This window comes from Artemia franciscana, chromosome 7, assembly GCF_032884065.1.
Source record: "Artemia franciscana chromosome 7, ASM3288406v1, whole genome shotgun sequence".
NCBI lineage: Eukaryota > Metazoa > Arthropoda > Branchiopoda > Anostraca > Artemiidae > Artemia > Artemia franciscana.
In genome coordinates this window covers 43,776,810-43,799,865 of record NC_088869.1, presented here as the reverse complement: position 1 = coordinate 43,799,865, position 23,056 = coordinate 43,776,810, and the positions used below count along the sequence as shown (strand labels likewise).

The 23,056-nt window shown below is 34.9% G+C and overlaps 1 protein-coding gene across 7 annotated transcripts in view; it reads left to right on the top strand.

The window, feature by feature from the left end:
- Window positions 1–3,922: 3,922 nt before the first annotated feature.
- LOC136029343 (MAP/microtubule affinity-regulating kinase 3-like) overlaps window positions 3,923–23,056 on the top strand; it is a 166,942-nt gene continuing 147,808 nt past the window's right edge. For 3 of the 7 annotated variants that reach the window (XM_065707639.1, XM_065707635.1, XM_065707641.1), the window contains exons 1-2: window positions 3,946–4,065; window positions 20,571–20,791. In XM_065707639.1, coding sequence (XP_065563711.1) covers window positions 20,717–20,791 — 75 coding nt within the window. In that variant the 5' untranslated portion in view covers window positions 3,946–4,065; window positions 20,571–20,716. Of the gene's footprint in view, window positions 4,066–20,570; window positions 20,792–23,056 lie in introns of all 7 variants that reach the window. The other 4 variants (XM_065707638.1, XM_065707642.1, XM_065707636.1 and 1 more) reach the window with 3 other exon arrangements.

Sequence of the window (23,056 nt, the reverse complement as noted above, 5' to 3'; positions counted from 1 at the left end):
ACATGCAAGCTATAGACTTCGACTTTGTGTTGCACTGCTGTGGAAATGCATGTATAGTGAAAGCTCACTAATTTTGGAAAAAAATTAGGGCGTATCTGCTAAAAAGAGCGGTATCTTTTCACAACCAATTAGAACGAGAACCGTGAACCTATTCCTTTCAATCATTCCATTTTCAAACATAGAATCTCTAGAAGTCTGAACCAGACCTCTCCATCTCTTTCAGTTCAGTACCACGTGGTTTTACATAACTTGTGAAGATGATGTTCTTTTCCTCAGCATATAAGAAGTAGACATACAAGGTCTCTTAAGCCAACAGAAAAGTGGTTTTAAATTAATTGGACTTTCCATCAGTATCAATAAATGCGAGTTTTTTAAATTCAACGTGGCTAGAAGGGACAGTATCAGTTTTAATATCTTTCAGTGTCGGACTTGAAATATTTGGTATAATAATTCAGAAGAGATTAGTAAAACGAAGAAAATCATTGTAAAACAAATAACTAACACCATTAAATATACTTAAGGAACTGTAAATAATTTACTAGACCACACTGCTTTTCCAGTTACGAAAAATTAAGCGAGAAAAATGGGTTTTTAATTCCAACAGAGCAGGGAACAAAATATAAAAACAAAACAACACTTTAATTAAAAAAACTCCGAATATTTTGGCCCCATGTCCAGGAGTCCTTCTCAACGGCAAAAAACGAAAAAAAAAAGTTTAAGTAAGAGAAAAAACAGTTTTTTTTAAATAACAGAAAAAACGACAACTAAACAAACGAAAAGATAACAAAATAAACAAGTAAGAACAAATCACATTATAAACAAACTTCCAGCACAGATGTTACTACATAAGAATAAAACCCAAGCGGATGTCTGCAGTAAAAGCAAGTGGTCACTCTCCTTTCATCATTTAGTGGATAAATAAGAATCTATTAAAAGTGAAAACTATAATTAATTGAACAAATAAGAAATTTCACAAGTCCCCAGGTCCATCACCCATAACTATATATCCCAGGTTAATAAGGAAACTTATGAATTATAGATTAAATGGATTTTTTGTTTGTTTGCTAGTTTAGCTGCAGTCCATTGGCTTTTTACAGCTTTGACCTCATTCTGACTTTTTTTTTCCCAAGGTTATCACTTGCCCTAGCACAATTATATAAATCAAAACTGGTTGATGATTTTACCTGCTCCTTAATTAAACTATTATCTTCTCTTCTAATTGCTTCTAAATTATAAATTGAGTTTATCCTGAAATCATCTTCATCCTCATTAATACTAATACCCCCATAGATAATTTTTTCTCATTTTTATAATTTCGCTGAAATTTTGCAAAAGTCCTTTGGACGTGTCTGCAATTTCTGTTTCATTAAATAAAATAGTGTGATTAGAAAAGTCAAATACGTTTTCTGCTACAGCTGATTCAAACGTTTCCGGTTTTCGATTATGTTTTAGTGAGCGATCTATGGTATTTTTGTGTTGCTTTAACCTATTTTTTAAATTCTGCTCTCTTCTTCCTGCATAAAAATCACCACAAGAGCATGGAATTTCGTATACTCCCCTTTGTATGTTTCTTGGAACCTTGTCTTTTCCATTATTGAGCAAAAAGCTTACCGTTATTCTGAGTTAAATGCTGTTTTTATGTTATGTTTGTTTAATTCTCATCTCAATTTCTGTGACAATACTGGGTTCATAAGACAAAGTTATGGAATTTGTTTGTTGATTTGACCTACCTTCTTCTAATATCACAGGCTCCAATAACTTTTTTTCCCTTTTTCAATTATTTCAGAAACCATATTTTTGGGATATCCATTACCTATTAGAATACCCTTAATAAAAATTAGTTCACTACTCATATATTCTGGTGATGCTAAATTTTTCAATTTTCCTGGAACAAGTGATAAGGTAAAAAGGTGAAGAATACGGCATTAGATTTTACAGTCCCTACCGGCGTTGCTGATATCTGTTTCTTGGCCCTTCAGCCAGGAAGTGCAATGGGGGGCTAGGGGCCAACCACACTGTGATTTCGCACACCCCTCCTGTTTACCTTCCCAAGATTTCTCCAGGTACCAGTTTAGGGCTAGGTCGACTCTGGCTGATTTTACAGAGTCACACCACTGCCCCCGGTCCCAAACTAAATAATCGGGTACGCTAGGATTCGAACCCTCGCCCTCTCAGACAAAAGGTCCCGAATTGTCCTGTGGTGGCGCAGTGGATTTGACCTTAGCTTGGTAATACGGGACCCAGAGATCGAATCACGCTGCAGGAATGCACTGCAGGGCCGACGCAAGGACCTTAGCAGTCAAGAAGCGTCGTTAATTCTTAAATAATAAGAAAGGGTCCCGAATCTAGCGAACCAATCCACTCGGCCAGGACGACCAGGAAAAATAAAATAAAAGTAAGAATGAGGTCAAAGCTGGAAAAAGTCAACGGACTGCAGCTAAACTAGCAAAAACAAATCCATTTGATTAATAATCCATGACTTTGCTTATTAAACCTGGAAAATTTAGTTAGGGTGATGGACTTGGGATTTTTGACATTTTTGTTCGTTCTATTAACTATAGTCTTCACTTTTAGTAAATTCCCATTTATCCACTGAATGCTAAGAAGAAAATAACCCATTTTTTTCACTATAGACATTTGCTTTTGTTCTATTCGTATGTAGTGACATCAGTGCTGGAAATTTGTTTATAATATGAATTTTTCTTACTTATTTATTGTTTTTTTCTTTCCGTGTGTTTGGCCGTGTTTTTTTGTTTTTTTTTTTCTGTTATTTTCAAAAAACAAGTGTTTTTCTCTCTTACTTGAAATTTATTTTTCTTTTTTTGTCCGGAGAAAGTCTCCTAGACATGGGGCCAAAATATTCTGATTAAAAAAAACGTAAGTGTTGTTGTTTTTTTTGCTTTGTTGAAATTAAAACCTATTTTTCTCGCTTATTTTTTCACCTCAGTAAATTGTTGGGACGAATTGGGGTAAGTAATCCGGGAAATCACTTACTTTCATTTATTACACAGTTTGCCGACTTCAGGATATTTAGCCTGCTGGTAAGTTCAGTCTATTTGCAGAAAGGGACGTCGATAAAATCAAGATTTATTTATTACAGATGTTCTTCCTAAGAATTGAATAAAAAAAGAATAAAAAATGACAATTCCTAAATGACATTGAAATTCCCAACTCAAAAATTGTTGGATTGCAAACCCAATTAAAGTGTGGTTGAACATTCATGGTCGACCTTTCATGTTCAAGGATATCTTGAAAACTTGTTATCTGTGAATCAAATCTGTAAACTAGTAACCCATATGTGATTTTATACAAAACTGTTCACTTTTCCTAATTGAAATCAGTTCCTCTGGGAGATAAAACGATAAATATATGACTGTCCACATTATTGACTTACCAATAAAGTGAAAATACCACCCAATGCCTTTTTTTATCCGAATAAGATACTCGCTTCTAAATTTATATTTAAGCACTTTTTGAGCTCTTAAAAATGACAAATTCAATTATCGTATGAGTTATTGGTCTTTTTCCGATAAATTAATACTACGTTTTCTCAGCGCCGTTTTCTCGGTCGTTTTTGACAAAATAATACTATATTTTATCAGTGCCAAAATTATTTATAATAATGTTAGTTTAGGCAAGTTTAGATTGGGTTAAATGGTCAAAAAATGTTTAAATTTGAATTTGCGATAAAATCAATTATTCGATTCGTAAAGAGCATAAAAAAAGACCATTGAGTGGTATGTTCGCTTTGTTGGTTAGTAAACAATATGGACAGTCATATATCTACTGATAAAACTTTCCCTATCTTCATATTGAGAAAGTAAACCTTAAATGAAACACCTCCAATTTTTTAAAATGACTTCTCGGTTAATCGCCAGTGACGGCTTAGTCCTTGATCTGGTTGATTTTAATCTATGGCTACAATCTTTTAGCACGAAACGTAGCCTCTAGAAGCCATCTTGATTTTTGCCAAGTTTAGCAGGAAAAGGGGAGTGAGGATTTGTGATTTTTTCAGAATATTTACTAAATGAATTGGATTATAAAAGGATGATCCGTGGTTCTAAGGTAACTATTTTTAATATTAGATAAGTTATATATTGGTTGAAAGTGCATATGTGGCTCAGCCGTAATAATCTGAGGTGAAAACCATTATGTGAACCTAGGTTTTATTCACAAAATAGAGCTAAAAACCGAGTTTATTGGCTTTTATTACATTTGAAAGTTGTGAGCTATGGCAGATTGCCATGTCACACTGAATTGTGAGTTTTTTTATTTCATTTAATAGTTTTTTTATAGTTATTTATAGCAAGCCTGAGTGGTGAACACACCACTCAATGCATATTAAGGTAAAGTTCTAGGTTAAATTCTACTTTAGTGACTTTTGGCTATCTTGGAAAGGGGTTAGGTTGGGGAAATGAAACTATTGGGGGTAGGTCTAGGCTACAGGCTAAAGTAGCCTATATCCTGGCAAGGTATTTTGAAGTACCCACCTCCACTCCTATTGAAATTTTGACAAAACAATATTTACCTTAATTTTCAGTTACCAGTTGCTTTTTCTCTGCCTTTAGTTCTGAAAATGCAATTCCTGTTATTTGAGTAGGCTAGAATTCTGAGCCATATCAATGTTTTTTTTTTCAAAATTTAGGAAATGTATTTGTATATCTTTAAAACCTTATAAATTGGGATTGAGCAAAGTTGCAAAGCTGAAAACAATTTTGTTGTACTTCATTCAAGCAGAATATCTATTTTGCAAGGTTTCACTTTTATAACATACATATTTTTAAAGGTTGGGACTCTCTAGAGGGAGAGGGAGTAGAGGTAGGTACTTCAAAATACCTTCCCTGGACATACTTTAGCCTTAGACCCATCCCTGAAGTTTCATTTTCCTAACCTAACCCCTTTCTGAGATAGCCAAAAGTCACTAAAATAGAATTTTACCAAATTCTATTTTAGCAACCTTTTACTAGCTTATCTTGGAAAGGGGTTAGGTTAGGGAAATTAAAATTTTCAGGGATGGGTTTACAGACTAAAGTAGGCATATGTCCTGGGAAAGGATTTTGAAGTAGCCTATTAATCTACTTAACACTACTTAAACTACTTAACTGTTTTAATCTTCACAACTTTGCTCAATCCCAATTTATGAGGTTTCAAATATCTACAAATACATTTGCTAAATTTAGAAATAACCCATTGATATGGCTTGAAATTCTACTCAAATAATAGGAATTGCATTTTCAAAACTAAAAACCCAGAAAAAGAAAGTGATAACTTAAAATTAAGGTAAAATATTGTTTTGTCAAAATTTCAATAGGTAGCCTAATATTGCTAGTGAATAGGGTAAAATTCTAGGTAATTGACTTCTTGCTATCTCAGAAAGGGTTTATGTTAGGAAAATGAATCTTTCAGGGATGGGTCCACAGGCCAGAGTATGTTCCAGGAAGGTATTTTAAAGTACCCACCTCCACTCCTTCTCCCTCTAGAGGGCCCTGAAATTTGCCTACATGACAGGTCTATACCTATTGAAATTTTGACAAAACAACATTCTACCTTAATTTTCAGTTGCTAGTTGCTTTTTCTCTGCCTTTAGTTCTGAAAATGCAATTCCTGTTATTTGAGTAGAATTTTGAGCCATATCAATGTTTTTTTTCCAAAATTTAGGAAATGTATTTGCATATCTTTAAAACCTTATAAAATGGAATTGAGCAAAGTTATGAACTAGAAAAGAATTTTGTTGTACTTCAATTAAGCAGAAGATCTATTATGCAAGCTTTCACTTTTTTGACATACATATTTTTAAAGGTCATCAAAGGTCAGGGCCCTCTAGAGGGAGAAGGAGTGGAGGAAGTTGCTTCAAAATACCTTCCCTGAACATACTTTAGTCTGCAGATTCATCCCTGAAAGTTTCATTTCCCTAACTCAAACCCTTTCTGAGATAGTAAGAAGTCAATTAACTAGAATTTTACCATGAATAGTTCTTGGAAAATACCTAGCATGTGACCAAGTGGGCTTAAATTGAATCTCTCCAGCACTCTCTAGTCCTGATGGTTTGTTGCTTAACTTTTACACAGTGACTAGATCTATTACCATCATTAACTATGGAGCATCACATTTCTTGCAACTAATTCACTCCAAAATATGAATTACAGTAGGCTTATAGACATTTCAAGTAAAGAAATTTCTAAAACTTCAGAAGGAGGTTAACATAGAAGCTTGATAATACATTCCCAGAGTATGTTTTTGGCCCTGGATTCATTACTGAAAGTTTCATTTTCCTAACCTAAACCTTTTCAAAGACAACAAAAAGTAGCTAAATTGGAATTTGACACATTAAGGGAAATATGTAGAGTAGACTCTCAAGAAGAAGACATACTAAAGTGAAAAGAAAATTTTCTATTTCTAATATTATGATCAATGTTATTGCTAAAGTCACATTTATGACAGTTCAAAACTTGCCCATCTGCCCTAATGGTTACAGATATAGCTGTAGTTTAGGCTATATATATAAAAAAAACTAACAAAAGAATGATGAAATTCTTAATATGCTGCAAGTATCAATAATTATCTCTTGTTCCTTTCCCCATTTTTATCTAAATTTTAAGTCATTTTCAATAATAAAATATCATTTGATTTTACATTTAATATTACTGGGGTGCTGGTAAAGTTCACCTTTGATGCAAATGAGTGGTATATTTGGATTCAAGATAAACTTATGTTTCCTAAAGGTATGTCAATTTCTCAACTATCTTTTAGTGAATTAATCAGAAAACTTACCACAATATATAACTCATATCTATGAGTCAGATTTCCATATTTCTTTTCATTGTTATCTACCTTTTTCAATATAATATTTATCCAACTGACCTCAATTCTTTTGTGATCAGATAATGCTTTTGACAGGTCAGTACTATAATTTACCATTAACAAAAAAATATGCTGCATTACACAAAGAAATGTATCTGATAATGGTTATGAATAACAGCACTCAAGAAGGAAACATGGTAGAACTAAAAGAGAGATATGCCTATTTCTATGGTTTACCTTCAATTGCAGCTTGGAGCAATCTAGTGTTATCTACATTTTTGACACCCCCCTCCCACTCAATGATCTCATATACCCTCAGATTATATAAAAAACTATGAATTTCTCATCTTTATGATATGCATCATATTTACATTAATCAGATTATCATGCTTACTTCCAGTATTTTGAAATTTTTAATTCATTTAATTATCTCAAATTAGTTTAAATCACATTGTCCAGCAAACTAAGGATTAAATCCTTTAGAATTGCTAGTTAGTGATGATGATGGTTGGGTGTCTTAATGGCATCCCACTCAGTTCACCACAGCTCTGATGACCTTTCTCCATCAATAGCTCTTTTAAAGGCAGCATCACTGAGGGTAGTGACTGTTTCTTCTGCGAACAAATTCCAGAGACTTGCTATTCTATTAGTGAAGAAGTTATTGTGTAGTCTGGTGGCACCTCTCTTCTGATACAGTTTTCAACTATGCCCCCTAGTTCTGGCAGATTGTTCAAGTCAAAATAGCTTATTTAATGGAGAGTTAGAATTCAGGAGCTTATATGTCATAATAATATCACCCCTTTTATGTCTGTAGACAAGAGTGGGGAGTTTCAGGTTCTTCAGATGGGATAAGTGGTTCAAGTATTTGTATTCATCAATTGCTTTTGTAGCCTGTCTGTGAACTGATTCTAACTTCCACTGGTCACCTTTGTTGAGGGGGCTTGCAGCACACATGCCAAACTCCAAATTAGGCCTGATCAATGCTGTATATAATTTAGTCATCACCATAGGTGACCAACTAGTGATTGTTCTTTTTATAATGCCAAGGATTTGGAGTGCTGTGGCTACAGCTGTCTGTATGTTGATTGAATTTTAATTCTTTATCAACTATGACCCCAAGTCTCTCTCTGCCTCAGATGAGATGATAGTCTGTCTTGATCCATATTTAGTGTATATAGTATTTTTTTATCCAATATTCAAATCACCAAGTCATTTGGATATATCTTAGTCCAATAATTGTAGCTGGTTTTACAACAGATTAATTGATAATAAGAACAGGGAACAGACATATTAGTAGGGCTATATATGTTTCCATTAGGGGGGTATTGCATTGGAAGGGTAATAGCTATTATATTGGAAAGAAGTACTAAATAAGGAATAAAGTGGTGCAATTTTATGCTCCTTTTATAGGTAGCTGAAGACTATATAGAAGGAGGGGGGCTAAGGATGAATCACCAAAAAACAAACAAAACCATAAAACTAAAAATCTAAAATTGTCTTTCTTTTTGTCCTATCATGTCTCCTTCTGGAGAGTTGCTACTCTTAACCTTTACCATATATTATTTTGGACTATATCTGGGACCATTAGGGAAGGGGGAGGGTCTTGTGTATTGCCTGAATATCAAATATTACATTTGGCAAGCTTATTGCCTTTCTTGGCAGGCAAATGGCGAATAGTGTTTGTTTTCTTTTCTTAATAAATGTATATCTCATATCTCTGTCTCTTTGGAAAGAGTATAGATTAGGAAAGGAAATGGTGCTACTCTTTTTTATTACTTGTTATTAAATACATGTCCTAAAGAAAGAGATCTGGGAGTGCTTAAGCTAACTGAAATTCAACACCCCTTGCCAACAAGTAAATTCAAACTTAAGTCTCCTCAAATGGACTATAGCTAGCTGTTCCCATACAGTCATTCTAAGACTCTAGTAAGTTGTAGCTAGACTTGTTTTGAATTTTGGAACATATCTTACCTCCCCTTTTCTAAGAAAGACACTAGTCAATTGAAGGAGTTCAGAGGTGTACCACAGCCTATAAGATCTTCTATACAACAAGATACTGCAATGCTTGTAGCTGCCAACACTCTTCTTTAAATGCTGCCATGGGAACATGACGCTGACCTTAAAATGTAATGCACAACTAAATAAGTCCCTCTTTACCAAACATTAAAGTCAGCACCATACAAGTGGCCACTCACAAAAGCTGCTAAAGTATCCTGTCACTACATGAATACAGCAATGTTTCCTCCAAGCAGAAATGGTGACTTCACCCACAGTTGCATCCTTCATGCCTAGACTTGACAGACAAGTGATAGAAGAACAAGTCATGGCCATATTGTTGGGATTATCCATCCTCTACAACCATCTGCTGATGGTAATTCCACTAATGAGCATTGTCCTAGGATGCTCATATAGCTTGCTATATTTAACCATCATGCATACCCTATCCAAAGTTGCTGTTGTGGAATATCAGCTTTAAACCACTGGAGAATGATCTTCACAGACATATCTACTTTGTCACTGTTACTGACTGGGCTCAAATTGGATCTCTCCAGAAGACCTCTCTTATGGTGTGCTACTGGACCCTAACAAAGTGAACATCATTTGCAATCATGTGACACAGAAAAGAATAAATCCAATATAAACCTTAATTTCACTTTAAAGTGTAAATTGAGTTACTGTGTCACTGTGTACTGTACTGTGTATATAGTACTACTGTGTGCCCCTTAAGTGCTAGCATTAATCCACAGTTCAAAACTTTTCAAACATATTAGTTACCACCATGACAATTGAGTCACAGTCCTTCCCCTCCTCCTTAATGCCAAGTCATAGCCCTATGCTACATGCAGAATGGCTGATTTTTAGTAAATTTACAAAGTAAGAGAGAAATCATATGTACAAAAAGAATAAACCCACTAATTCCATATTAATTGCAATATACAATATGATAATTGTTACCATCACAATTGTCCCCCCCCTCCAAAATAGGGCCACGTGTAGTCATAGGCTGTAATCAAAAGTCTACTGCTAGTTTGGCCACTTCCAGATAAGCTAGGACAATGAAATTTGGCGGGCGTATCAGGAACCAGACAAGATAAATTTAGAAATAGTCAGTTCCCTGATTCGACCATCTGGAGGGAGTGGGGGGGATGGTTAATTTGGAAAAATTAGACAAAATGAGGTATTTTAAATTACAAATAGGTGATCAGACTTTAATGAAATTTAATGTTTAGAAGGATATTGTGTCTCAGAGCTCTTATTTTAAATCCCAACCGGATCTGGTGACATTGGGGGGAGTTGGAGGGGGAAACCTGAAATCTTGGAAAACGCTTAGAGTGGAGGGATCAGGATGAAACTTGGTGGGAAAAATAAGCACAAATCCTTGATACGTGATTGACATAACCGGAATGGATCCGCTCTCTTTGGAGGAGCTGGAGGGGAGGGTTAATTCCGAAAACTTGGAAAAAATTTGGTATTTATAACATACAAAGGAGTGATCAAATCTTGATGAAATTTGATATCTAGAAGGACCTCGTAACTCAGATCTCTTATTTTAAATCCCAACCGGATTCAGTGTTATTGGGGGGAGCTTGGGGGGGGGAGACCGGAAATCTTGGAAAATGCTTAGAGTGGAAAGATTGGGATGAAATTGGGTGGAAAAATAAGCAGAAGTCCTAGATACGTGATTGACATAATCGGAAAGGATCCGCTCTATTTGGGGGAGTTGGGAAGGGGGGTGAATTCGGAAAAAATAGAAAAAATGAAGTATTTTTAACTTACAAACAAGTGATCAGATCTTAGTGAAATTTGATGTTTTGAAGGATCTTAAGCTTTAGAGCTCTTATTTTAAATCTCGACCAGATTCGGTGACACTGGCGGGAGTTGGAGGGGGAAACCGGAAGTCCAGGAAAACGTGAAAATTGAGTTATCTTTATCTTATGAATGGGTGATCGAATCTTAATGAAACTTGATATATAGAAAGATCTTAAGTCTCAGATGCTCCATTTTCAACTCGAATCGGATCCGGGGACATAGGGGTATCAAGGGGGGAAACAGAAATCTTGTAAACCAGAAATTCTGGAAAACCCGTAGAGTGGAGAGATTGGGATGAAACTTAATGGGAAGAATAAGTACAAGTTCTAGATACGTGGTTGACGTAATTGGACCGGATCTGCTCTCTTTTGGGAATTTGGGAGGGGAGATTTCTGGTGCTTTGGTGAGTTTGGTGCTGCTGGACGTGCTAGGACAATGAAAATTGGTAGGCATGTTAGGGATCTGCAAAAATCGCTTTGATAACAGTTGTTTTCCCGATTCGACCATCTGGGAGGCTGGAGGGAGAGGAAAAATTGAAAAAATGAGGCATTTTTAACTTACGAATGGTTGATCTTACTGAAATTTGATATTTAGAACGACTTCATGTCTCAGAACTCTTATTTTTAAACGCGACCGTATCTGGTGATATTGGGGAGTTGGAGGGGGAAACAGGAAATCTTGGAAAACGCTTAGAATGGAGAGATTGGGATGAAACTTTGAAGAATAAGCACAACTCCTAGATATGTGATTGACATTAGCGGACTGAATCTGCTCTCTTTGGGGGAGTTAGGGGCTGGGGTTGGGTGTTAATTAAGAAAAATTTAGGTATTTTTAACTTCTGGGCGGGTGACTGGATCTTAATTAAATATGATATTTTGAAGGAACTCCTGTCTCAGAGCTCTAATTCTAAGTCCCAACCAGATCTGGTGAAATTGGGGTTGGAGGGGGAAACCGGAACATTCGGAAAACACTTAAGAGTGGAAAGATCAAGATGAAATTTGGCGGGTAGAATCAGCAAATATCATAGATACGTGAATGATGTAACCGGACTGGATCTGTTCTCTCTTGGAGAGTTATGGGGGTCCAGTGCTTTGGCGAGTTCGGTGCTTCTGGACGGGGTAGGGCGATGAAAATTGGTAGGCGTGTCAGGGACCTGCACAAATTGAGTTGATAAAGTCTTTTATCCGGATACGACCATCTGCGATGCTGAGGGTAGAGGAGAAATTAGAAAAAATGTGGTATTTTAACTTACAAATGGGTGATTGGATCTTAATGAATTTTGATATTTAGAAGGACCTCGTGTCTCAGAGCTCTTGTTTTAAATCCCGACCGGCATTAAGCCTCTGATTTCCCTTTTAAATCAATCTATTGATTGTTGGAATTTTGCTAGAGCTCATGCAATATGAGCTCTTAGCTCTTGTTTTATTATAGGATTGGCTTCATTTGGTACTTTGAACTGATTATTGAAAAGAAACTTATTATTACAAACCCTCAATCTCAGCAAACATAGGTATATTCCACCACTAATTGATATGGCACAATTGCAGCAGTAATAATTATTATGTTTAAAAGTACCATTGTTCTAAATGGTTGATATCTTTTGTTTCCATCATATATCTGTTTTACATTTCAAATTTACTTGATTCTGTTGGTTTGTATTATATTTGATACTAGTTTTAATCAGAAGTTAGCTCATAATGCCAGGTAATGCATATCTGAATAAAACGAGATCATCAAAATTTTGTCCATAGTCAAAGGCTGTATCCATACATATGGGGTGAGTGCTGGGACAAAAGTGTCATTGTTACTGCTAGCATATTTGGAAAGAGGCTTGATTAAGGAAATTGTGTTGTTTTTTTTTTTATATTGTAAGACTTGGTCCAGGAAGTTATCTTGTTCCATAATCATCCTGATGAGGCCCAAGGAAAGTGTGTTGAGCCTAATACCTTTGCTCAATCGTCATTAGAAAATTTTCAAAATTTGGAAAATATTTCTTAAATAAAAAATAAATACCCTTATTTAGCTTGACATTCCCCTCAAGTTATTGAAATCAAGTTTTCAAAACCTCAAATCAAATAAAAAGTAGACTCAAAACAAACCAAGAGCAAGGGAATAAAGTGTTTTTTGTCCAATGTTATGTAATTTCCTAATTACAAATAGAGAAAGAGTAGAGATATAACCTTGACAATATCTCCGTAACATATAGTTTCAATTACTGGATGGATGTCTGAAATATTTTTTCTTCCCACTTAACTACTTTTGAATATAACAAAAACCCATTACTAGAATTTTACCTCTAAATCATGAGATATGTCCAGGAAGATATTTTAAAATGTCCCCCCTCAAAGGGGACTATATTGATGAATATGGACACACTGTAATATCAAATTGACACTTTCAAAAATATATCTATTGCACAATTGAGACACAAGGAAATCCTTTTGTCCTTAATATCTTTACTAAGTCCTGATTTAAGGTTTTTTTTTTTTAATATATCCAAAATTTCAATGAAAAATTCCTAATATGGTCCAAGCATTCTATTCAAGCCATTTATTATGATGTTAAAGCTTAAGAGTCAAGGAAGAGTAGGTTTAATAAAAAATTTAGATACAACTTTTTTTTACTTAAGCTGAAATAGTACTGTTGACCTATTTTTAAACTTTTAAGCCTTATGTAAGCAAAAGAGAGGGATATGACCTTAAACATCTTCTCAGGGCATAATTAATGCCTTGGTCTATTATTAATTGGTTCGTTCACAAAAAACCCATACTGTGTAATATAGCAAAGAGGCCATCATCTGGGATTTAACCCTTCCCTCTCTCTTGGTTTTGTTGATGCACTTATTTGTTGTAGTTTTTCGTCAGTTTTCAAATGCCATCTGTTACAAAAGTTACTAAAATAATTTGTGGTATTATTCTAATTTACGTTGGAAATGAGTTTTTTTTTGTTGGTTTTGATAGTTTATTACTGTTATGTTTTTTAGGGGAACTACTGTGAGTAAATAAGAACTATATCCTAGCAGCAGGGCTTACATAAAAGTGGGAATTTTTAAGCTAATGATAAATACACATTTCTCATCTAAACTATCAATAATAAAACAATATTGCTACTTCATTCTTATATGTGTGTATGTATGTATATCTTTAATTTCGTTGTTTTTTGCCAGATCATTTCAAGTCCATACATTTTCCGATGTGGTCTCCCCTTTTTTTTATTATACAATGGTGATATAAAATCTTTTGTACAAATTTTTAATAGAATAAAAATGAATAAAAAAAAGTAAATTTTGGATCTAATATTAGCCAGTTAGTTTGAGAAGGGAGTGTGTCTATAAGTTTTTCCAAAATCATCAATGTTGGTATTTCTATTGATACATATATCTTGAATTTTAGTAGCCTGTAATTGGAACTACCATTACTTTGAGTCAAAACTATGTTCTTACTTGCCAATGTCTGGCATTTTACCTGATAGCAGCCCTAAGAAATAAAATTGTGGAAATATCCGTATACTCCCCAATATATACACATTCACTAAAATGGCATAATTTTTACCTACAAGAATTTGGATCAATTAAAAACATTGCCTAATCTTACCATATAAGTAGTTCTCATCTGTGTTGTTAAGAGACTCTTAATACCCTATTTCCTGAGCCTTAGCACTAGTTCTGCTCAAAGACTGAAGATATAGTTTATAAAATATCTGTAAATATTATTATTAATAAATTTAAGGGACATGATGGTTTGTGTTCTAGGATACTTAAACAAGTCTGTTTTAAAAGTCTTTGCCCTGCTACCATTTGGTGTTTGTGATTATATTGCTCTTTGTCATGGTTTAGACTATTTCCGCCGAATCAATCATTTACAAGACATGTGTATTGTTTTCAAGTTAAAGGTGTTTCTCGCAAGACTTAGCCCTATGTGATTATCCCAGACTTAGCCCAGTATTTTTTAGTGTATTGGCATTGATGGAACCTGGATTACTGTTTTGACACAGCAACTCTACATTACTCTGTAAAGCAAATACACAGGCTAAAAAACAATTACTTGCATCGAAACCCTGACAAATTAATACGCAGGAAGAAAAGGTATTAGAAACTAAAAATATGAAAGCACTAACATATTCGATGTGAACTATGGAATGGCATGCAACAAAGCTAGGAGCCTATCAAGGAAAGTTCTGGACTTATCTTAGTATCTGGGCTCTAGAACTTTAAAGTCCTAAAGTTAGGAACCTAAAGTCCTAGCATGAAATTGATGTAGCATCTACCTCTAAGTTCAATCCAAAAAATTGCTGGAAGTTGGATCATTTTCAGTAAACCCTTCATGGCACAGCTGGCTCACAAAGGTCAGCCCCCTGAGTAACTAGTTTACTTCAGTGTTCATGCTTCCTGAACATCCTGGTTATTACCTTTAAGTACTTATGTTTCATCTCATTATTGGGATGGTTTACCTAGATAAGCTGTTAAGGAAGGTTATCCCAGGACAGTCTGTTAAACACAACAGTATTAATCTCTGTATTCAAAGGAAAAATATTTTGAGCTGTCACTCCCCTTGTCTGTAATTTTTCAGAAATCAGTTGCTACAGGACAAGTTCCCTCTGGCCTGGAAAATACCTTACCATAAAAGTAATACTGACAATGTACCTGGCAATATACCAACTAATAAATATCATCTCAATAGCTTCAAGTTTTCTTAAGGATATTAGAAATCCAGCTTTTTCTAATAATCTTCACATTAGGCAATGTAATATCAAGTAATCGACATGGTTTCTACTCCAGACAATCTGCCAAAACTGATATTGGTTGATTCATGTGGTTGTCTTTTTGTTACTAACTTGGATTTTCTTGTTAATGTTGTTCGTCTTGAAATTACTAAGACCTTTGACAAAGCTATGAATAACTTGTTATCTGTACTGCTACAGATGATATGCAAAGTTTCATCCTATTGATAATAATGCAAGTGGGGCTAAGTGGTTTATCGAATATCTATGTGCAGATAAGTTGTTAGTCAGAGTCTTTGAAATAGACAGACATTTTTTCCAGTTCTGTTAATTGTTCTTAGGAGTATATCATAGGAATGCATTCTAGATTCAACACTTATTTGTTAGAAGGGTGGAAGGAGATTATGGCGCGATGCTACAACAGAATGAAAGTGATAGCCATTTAGTACATATGGCACGACTCATTGTCATTCTAGATTTTGAAGAATACTCCTTTTTTGTCTTCGTGGAAAAAATTAAACAGCCCCCCTCCCCAGAACTAAAATAATGCTCTTTTTTATTTTCATCAAACAAATCCCCCCCCCCTTCCCCTCTACCTATATTTTTGCGAAAGGGGACTACTCTGATCACAATTGATAAGTTTATTATGCACTCTGAGGGCACTCTTGCCAAAGCAAATAAAAAAAGATATCCTTTAGTGGCTGTGCTCCCTTAGTAGATGCAAGCTGGGAAGTTTATCCTTTTTGCTACTCTTGAAGCAATTCTGCAGTGTGCTACGAAAATAGTGGTTGGACGTCAGTTGGTCCCATAGGAATAATAGCAGTGCCACCTCAATCTACATAGTCCTTCTTATACATGTAAGTGCACGCAGGGTAATTACTACCCGCATAATTCCAGTTTCACCCCCTGCCAGGGCCAGTCAAAGAATTTCATCAAGAGGTTCAGTCAATCCTGCTAACACAGTCGCTTATTCTCGAAAAAAGTTATAGACCTTTGTGATTTATTCTAAGAAAGAGACAATATCAGTAGAAAATTCCAGATACCTTCTGGGCCATAAGGTGATTTGTTACATGTAGGTATGGCTAAAAAAAGACAGGTTTATTTGTTCCCAGAAATAATAAACAATGATTGGCTTTAATAAAACAAAACAACAGAAAGAAGCTTGTGAGGTTTGAAGTGCAATTTTTTTTACACAGGGCATGAGAATCGTAACCTCCCTTTTTCTAGTTTTATCCAAATGGAGTATTCACAATCTCACCATAATTTGAACATTAAGCTGCTTATATGCCAGTTACATTCTTGTGCAGTGGCTTTTTGAAACCTAGAGTTGTTGCTGAGCTAGATATAAGAAATATTGAAGGACTAGAGCTCCAATTCGAATTTAGAAAGGTTGTTTCGAATACCAATGCCCCCTCCCCCCCCCCTACCTAGAAAAATATATTCTTATTAAATGGAACAGCTTTTTGGCAGGTGAAAAAACGTTTCAGAGCAATTCTACTTTCAGCTGAAGTTCTGGGAAGGTATTTTCTCTATTACTTCGAATCTTTCTCTACTTCTAAGATTTGACAGATTCTAGGAAAATAGGCATAGGTTCTAATTTTGATTAAAATTAAAATTGGGCATATAATCTAGCTGAGTATCTGGAAGCTATCCTGCTAAAGAAGCAAACGAAACTAAACTTTAAATTTATGCTAAGGTAAACTTATAACTAGATGTCTCTTAACACAACTATTTCTTTGGAAGTGCTTTCTCATAATTTTTAATGCTTTAAGTTGAGTTGAGCATTAGAGATAAGAGCTTCGCACCCACATTAGTCCAAATGTAGGCTCTAGATTAATTACTGAAAGTTTCTTTTCCCAAATATCACTTATTTTCCAATATGACCTCTTGAAAATCTGCAGTCCTAGAATTTTATCTAAATATCACCATATTTGCAAAAATATGTTGCATGCATGTAACATCATAGTTGGCTTATAGAAAAATGAGTTTTAGTTTCTTTCAAAAGTACACTACACTTAAACTGACAACCTAATATACTATAAACCTAATTTAAAGGATAAAAGCTACAAGTGGTTTTCTATCTGTTCTTAAAAAAATGTTGGGTACATTGGTAGGTTCTAGACATTTATCCCCCCCCCCCGCGGAAAATATCCCTTGCGGAAGATTCGTGAAAAGTCTTTACTGAAAGTAAGGAGCAACATCAAAACTTAAAACGAACAGAAATTATTACGTGTACGAAAGGAGTTGTCCCTTTCAAAACCTTGTTCTTTACGGTACAGCTTTGACTTTTTGTCCTAATTCTTTAAGAACTATTCCTGAAACACAATGACCGTTTAATTACAATAATAAGCTTTTGTTTTAAAATTCTAAAAAATAAAACTTAGCGTAAAGAGCGAGGTGTCGAGGAGGAGGCAAACCCTTTCATACCGGAAAATCCGGTTCTCTCTCCATGAAAAATTCCGGTGTTTGTGTATTATACGCGACTCACTCAAGTTTACGATGTGTAAAACTTGGAAGACAAATCGGTTTCTTTGTTACTTTTGAAACAAATTTTGGGTATATTTTTGCACAATAAGGAGATGGGAGGGGGTAAAGTATAGTGGGTCTGCATGCAAAATGTGTTAGGTACAATTATTCTGCATATTATGACGTAAGAATTGTTTTCTGATTTCTGCCCGAATTATATATTTTCCATTTATCCTGTCACTTGTCTTTATGTTGTTTCACTCTAAGCTGAAAGAAACTAATGAAGAAATGGGTTTGTTCTCGAGTTTTACGAAGCGTAAACTTTAGTGAGTGGCGTATAATACACAATTACCAAAATTCCTTCCCTTTTTGAAAAAAAACTCAAATAAAATTCTCAAATTTGGAAAGCCTTATTTTCCACGGGGGGGGGGGAGGGGGATTTTTCGGGGTGTAAATGCCGTCCACCATATTGATAAACTCAACAGAACTGGATCTGGAAAACAGAGTTCCTTGTGAATATTTGATTGCTAACAAAAGTTTAGGTCACTATATAGACAAGTACGTAAGTTTTATGTGTCATTATTAAAAGTACATGTTTATGACACAGATTATCACCTTTAAAGTTCAGCGCAAACTTGCCTTGTCTTTCCTAAATCCGGAAAAGCTCTTTGCCCCATCAATTTTCAGCCAACAATATGTTATTTTCCTGGCCATTGTTCTCAATCATTCCTTACCAAGTTGTTTTTTTTGTCATTGAATGTCTGTAATGGGCAATTTTGTAAAATGCTTTTCACCCAAGATAATTGAATCCTATGACCTAATATGACTAATATTTTCAGAGAAGATTCCACCCTCTTGTAAAAAGCTATTGAAATGTTACATTTGCAGCTCAAAAAACTAAAAGAAGTAAAAACTTTACTCTCTGCTCTTACAATTAAGTTGGTTTTAAGATTAAGTAAATCTTCATAATCGTTTGCTATCTACATTGATGCAAAGGATTCAGAATCAAATGGTAGAAGGTTTATTTTATTTGCTTCCCAAATGTTTGATCTATCCTTTTAGGCCTCTTTGGATGAAGTCTGCCATACTCCATTTGCTTATTCATGGATATTTAGTATTTTATAGTGGATGTTTTAAATAGGGCGCAATCATACATGCCTTCCAGTATATTTTTGAAAAATTTTTTACTTGAAAATTACATTTTCAAAAACGCAATGGTGTGCATGAGTTGAATAGTTAGGACTTAAAATGTATTTGTTTTTTATCAGTCTCTTTTACACGGAAAAATTCCTGGAAGCAGGTGTTACATATAGTAGACCTTTAATTCCCAAAATTTGAAATATGCCCGGTTAAAGACACTAGGGGAAATTAGAATGTATGATTAACAGCAAGAACAAAGCAAATTCCTGATGGTATTTTTTTGCTATTATTGATGGTATCTAACTTCAAAAGTATTTACAGGGTTTATTGCCACGACTAGTACAACCTTTTTAGTTGCAAAACATAGCAGTTGATCCAGTCTTACAATTAACATATATTGATAATAAGCTCAATCATTAAATATTAAATCTTAAAGATAGGAATCTAAGAACAAATTTATTGTCTTAAAGCAACTTAACTTAAATAACTATGGAACATTGTATCAGTATAATTGACTTAGTGTTGCCTTGCTTATGACTTGGTTCATAAATTAACATGCTAATGAATTTCAAGTTGAATATTCAATAGTAATCTGTTTGTGACACTGAATAGTGGAGAATCATATTACTAGGCCAAAACATTTGACGTTGTATAAAGAATAAGTGCAATCAGGTCCAACCTTTCAATAAGGGGGGGGGGTTGAAATAGGAACAATGGCATTTTTTAGCCCACTGTTTCCAATTCTTCCTTGAAAAGTCCATCCGACCGATTATGGGGACGGGTGTTCTTGCCTACCAACCCCGTCCCCTGTTTACAGTTATGACTTAAAATCTCATAAAATCGCATGCAATAAACTTCAAGGGGATGATTCCCATGATTATTTTTGGGAGAGGAGTGAGGAGGGTGCGCAACCTATTTCAAGAGAACCCTATTTTGTCGAAGTTTTGTTAATATTTTTAAGGGAAGGGGCTGGATGCTTATTGTATGGGACTGGAAAATTTTGCGGAACAGATTTATTCTGTTTCCAGATTTGGAAGCACAAATTAGTCTTGTGTACAGGACTTTATTTTGGTAGGTTAGTTTTGCATACTGGAGTAAAAAAGATGACAATACTGCTATTGGACTTGAATCATTTTAGTTAGGGAATACAAATGAATGCACAGCACAAACCTTCGGTATATCATTTTCAATCAGCTGTTTCTTTTGAGTAAAAGTACGCATGCAAAACCAATAGTAATTAAAAACAAACAGTTTCTAGTTTTATTCACTTTATTTTATAAAAAAATCTAACAAGTAGGAATCCAAACTTTATTGATACTCTTTTCACAGCCCCCAAAAAAATTAAAATTTTTCATTTATTGAACACATCTGTAACAGTCTATAATCAAGTAAACAAGCAACTGGATGAAATCCGCACTTCGTTTAGTAGTTATTCGTGAATTTATTTTACCGTAGAGGGAAAATTCCTCTAGCAGTGCTTGAATTTGGTGCTATTTTTTACATAATTTGTGTAAGAAGTTGATAGTAAAAGTTGTGGTTCAAATTGATCATCAAGTCATATAGTTTTCAGTTTAGATCTTCTACGAGTTTCAATGTGTGTGCAGCTGCATTTTCAATCGTATATTTTTTTCCAGGATTCTGCATCTTTGTGTTACCTTGGAATGGATTACTGTGATTAAACCTTCTTTTAGTATTTTATTATTGTGAAGTTATTCTTAAGATTTCTGGTGGAAAATATTTGATGGTGACACATATTAAAATTTAGTTCTATTGTTATGGTATGGCTAATGCAATGAGGATTACTTTGCAAACCGTCCCAGAGTCTCTGCAGGCTGATCATGTTTCAGCTGCAAAGGTAGGCTTTTCCCTTCTGTTTTTTTTCCTTATGATTAATTTAAAAAACTTTTTTCACAAAACAAATTTTTCAAAGAAAAGTAGAGCTCCATTAAGCCAATAATGAGAAAAAATAATGTCAAATAATCTTCCAAGTGAAAAACTACCACACATCACTATCAATAAATAAATGAAACTCAAAACAAACAGAAATTACAATAAATAGCCGAGTCGACCTCAAAACGAGCAGAAATTACAATAGATAGCCGAGTCAAACTCAAAACAAGCAAAAAATAACCTGAATAGGGCTGATAACCTCCACGCCTTCTCAAGACCAGAACACAATTTGCGCTTTACTGAAAAAAAAATAAATAAATGACCGTTGATTGTCAGTTTAATTAGGATGTACGGATATTTATTCTTTGAAGTTTTGATAATACTTTCGTATGTGGAAGTAAGAAAAGTGAAAACTTGTCAAACGTAGTTTTTTTTTGCCCCTCTTAACAAGCCCTGTTAGTTTAAACTTCACACACCAAAGTGCTCCTAAGATATTGTTGTTACACCCTACTGAAAACCTGCATACAGAGGGCGTGTTCTGATTCGGTTCATCCCCCCTCAATATTTCTTGGAACTTTCACCTTCATGCCCTTAGACATAGTTGTAATAGTAGCCACAGTAGTAGTATTGATGTTACTAGTAATAGTATTAAATAGCGGTAGTACTACTAGCAGCAGTATTATTAACCGATTGCCTTTTGGTCAGTTGAACACCTCTCTCATCAAGTTCTGGAAGTTTCAACTTCATACAATTAGCCATTGCTATGACAATGATGATATGTCCTTTTGATAACCTGTATGTTCATATACTTCTTGAAATTTCTATCTCAATGCTCTTAGCCCTACAAGTAGTTGTAATAGAAGTAGTAATGGTAGTAGTAAATGTAGCAGTAACATTAGTTTTAGCAGTACTGTGCATGTATTGCCTTTTGGTGAGATGATCTTCCCCTTTAAGTATTCTCTGAAAGTTTCAACCGAATACCCAAATCAATTCGTGAGATATGCTATTTTGACATTGTGCATGCACATAGCATCTTTTGATTTAGTTCAAATTTCCTCTTAATACTGTAAATAGAGTAGTGTGGTAGTAGTAGTGGTGGTAGTAGTAGTGGTGGTAGTTGTAGCAGTATTGATAACATGCAAATATTGCCTTTTTGATCATCTCCATTATCATTTCCCGAATTTTCTAAATTAATATACTCAGTTCAACACTCTCTGAAAGGCTCAACAGAATACCCTTCGTCTTCTTGGAAAGTACAAGTTCGAACATGCATACTTTACTCAATAACATATACTCTGTGTAAACAATGAACGAATTGCATAACATCCCTTGTCCAAGGGACTCTGGGTAGGTTGACATCCTTAATACTGAACCCTTCAACAATGCTGAACAAAATCGCTTTCTTAAAATTTATATCAGATACGTTTTGAGCAATGATTGGCTTTTGGGGGGGCTGACATCCCTCTATTCACTTTTGACTCTTAAAAGGGGCACTAAAACTTTCGACTTCCAATCAAATGAGCTCCATCCGATGTTGGAGATGTCCGAAAGTTTATACAACTACCAGTTCCATAAAGACCTTATGTGCCCTAGGTATAACTTACAACCATTGCTCGTGGGCTATGGGGGATTGTGTCCACTCTAAAGACATTGTTATATGATTTTTGGACTATAGGTAACAACATGTCTATCTCACAATTTCAGTTGAATGTGTTTTGGGAAAAGAGGATGTCAGGGAGGAGGGGGGCTGGCTGATCTCCATCATGTTCGACTTTTAAAAGGGAACTAGAACTATATTTCAAATCAAATGAGCCTCGTGTGAACTCAAAGTTCACACGACCACCCCTTCCATAAAAACTTTATATGCCCCTGGGGCATAACTTACCACCCTTACCCTTAGGCTCCGGGGGATTCCGTCCATCCCAAAGACCTTATTAATGATCTTTTGACTATTTTCGAACAAATGGCTATCTCAAAATTTTTATCGGATGCATTTGTGGAAAATAAAACGTGGGGGGCTGTCCGGATCACTTTGACTCCTAAAAAGGGAAATAGAACATCACCTTTTCCATTTAAACCTTATATGCCCCAAGGGGATAACTGACAACCCTTGCCCTGAGGGCTGCGGGGGTTCGCCATCCTCAAAGACATAATTTCCGGACTTTTCAAAAAGTTGAATAAAATAGCTATCTCAAAATTATGATTTTTTGCCCTCCAATCACTTTTGCCC